The sequence below is a fragment of the Clinocottus analis genome, unplaced genomic scaffold (genome assembly GCF_023055335.1).
Source record: "Clinocottus analis isolate CAN_PGR_092001 unplaced genomic scaffold, fCliAna1.0.p SCAF_13, whole genome shotgun sequence".
NCBI classification, from domain to species: domain Eukaryota; kingdom Metazoa; phylum Chordata; class Actinopteri; order Perciformes; family Cottidae; genus Clinocottus; species Clinocottus analis.
The window spans coordinates 6,291,746-6,293,696 of record NW_027175854.1 but is presented as its reverse complement, the minus strand read 5'-3'; the positions used below and the strand labels follow the sequence as shown (position 1 = coordinate 6,293,696).

The following is a 1,951-nucleotide window of genomic DNA, read 5'->3' as shown; positions in this document are numbered from 1 at the left end:
TTATGACACCAGTTGGAGAAAACTCGGACAAAAAAAACCCATGTTTATCTTTAAGTCGACAAAGATGAAAAGTCCAAATATGTTGTGGTTCATCAATAGAAATGTGTGGCAAAGGTCCTATTGTTAAGTGTGTGATTGTTCATATGGTGGCCTATATAGTATACACATAAGTGTGGGACACTACTATGACAAAAAAAATCCCCTTGGGGATTAATAAAGTACATATCTATCTATTTATACACACTTTGTACAAAAAAACTAGTTCATAGACCTGATACAATTTCTCTGAAACTTTGACCAGGCTGCTGATACAGGCACGACACAAAAAAAAAATCTACATTGCATTATTCGTCAGCACTTATCACATATTTGCATGACAACATCCTCGCCGAAACTCCCGCCTTCTCCGTTGCAGGTGAGGATGAAGCTGCTCGCGCCACACCTGTCCTATTAGCGGACGGCTGGAGCCCCGCCCACTGGCAGGTTTCAGTCGGACTTGTCATTTAAGAGCAGCTGTCGGGGCTGTCAAAACTCAGTCGCTCTTGTCTAAAAGTACCACGCGGAGTTTGTGATAAAGGACCGCGCGCGCGCACACACACACACACACACACATACACACACACACACATCAGCAACCGAATCAAAAAGCAACAGCAACCATGCCGAGGCGATCAACGCAGGAATGGATCCGGTTGTCTTTGCGCACCCCGGGCATCCTCATCTTCGGGATGGTGTTTGCGCCGTGCGGCTGGATCCTGAACCTGACGTCCACCGTGGCCCCGAACTGGAGGGTCCTCAACGAAATCCCCAACATCCCGGCAAACGAGTTCATCCAGCAAGGCATCTGGGAGATCTGCAGGGGCAGCACAACCAACACGAGAATAGATTGCAACCTGCAGGACACCACGTATTTCGGCAACCAGATCATCGAGGTCGCCCAGGGTTTGATGGTGGCCTCCCTCATCGTGACCCTGATCGGGCTGGCCGTGGCCATCCCGGGGGTCCGCTGCTGGAGAGACAGGCCGAACTGGGTCGTGGCCGGCCTGGGCGGACTGCTGATCTTCCTCTCGGGAGTCATGACCATCATCCCCATCGCCTGGTACACCCACTTCCTCAACGACATCGCAACAGTATCCCCTACCGTTAACGTGGATGTCGGCTATTGCATCATCCTGGGCTACATCGGCGGGATATTTGAAATCGTGGGTGGCTTCGTCATGTTCATCGGGATCTGCCGTTGCTGCGGTGGGAAGAACCGAGGGGAGATACGCATCGAGGAAGTCACGGGGGCCCGCTTCGGCAATCGGAAGCAGCCGCCGAGACGCGTTGAAGTGCCAAGCCTGGACCGGCCCAGGAGCCTCGCCAGCAGCAGCGTCCCGTACTCGAAGGACTCCATGGATGAAGATGTGTCCTTCCCCCGGGCCAAGAGCCCAGCAGTCCGGACAGACAAAAGCTCCTACAGCGGCAGACCCTATGATGCAGACCTATGAGAAGCACGTGTCATACACACACACACACACACACACACACATCTGAGTGACACGACAATTTGCAAAATGGACTGAGTGGGAAAGAATCAATGGTTGTAGTTATCCAATGACTTTCTACCATTACACATCTAACCAACTTAAGTAAAGCCGTGTATAATATTCTGGAGTATTGTAGTAATAACATAACATAAGGTTTGTGACCGTATGAATTATTGTAGGAAAAGGCTATTTATGTGGTACCAAGAGATCAAACACTGTAAATATATTGAATTTGCTGTCAGCTCACTACTAAGTGAAGCAGAATCTCTTTAAACTTCTCTCGGAGTGTTAAATCCGTGCTAAATGATGCTCGGGCTGCAGTTCAATGCGGCTACAGATGAGGTTCATTATGGGCTAAAAGGAAGCCTAATTCTACCATAATTGTGATACATGATAGGTGGATGATTCGAGCCGAGCAGCAA

The 1,951-nt window shown here is 49.6% G+C and overlaps 1 protein-coding gene across 1 annotated transcript; it reads left to right on the top strand.

The window, feature by feature from the left end:
• Positions 1 to 606: 606 nt before the first annotated feature.
• Positions 607 to 1,509, top strand: LOC137784068 (claudin-23-like). Its single transcript, XM_068574498.1, has one exon. The coding sequence runs from the start codon at positions 660 to 662 to the stop codon at positions 1,488 to 1,490; it is 831 nt and encodes a 276-aa protein (XP_068430599.1). The 5' UTR covers positions 607 to 659; the 3' UTR covers positions 1,491 to 1,509.
• Positions 1,510 to 1,951: the final 442 nt, after the last annotated feature.

Excerpts from the sequence above, each read along its gene's own strand:
- LOC137784068 (XM_068574498.1), top strand. The coding sequence starts at position 660 with ATGCCGAGGCGATCAACGCAGGAATGGATCCGGTTGTCTTTGCGCACC.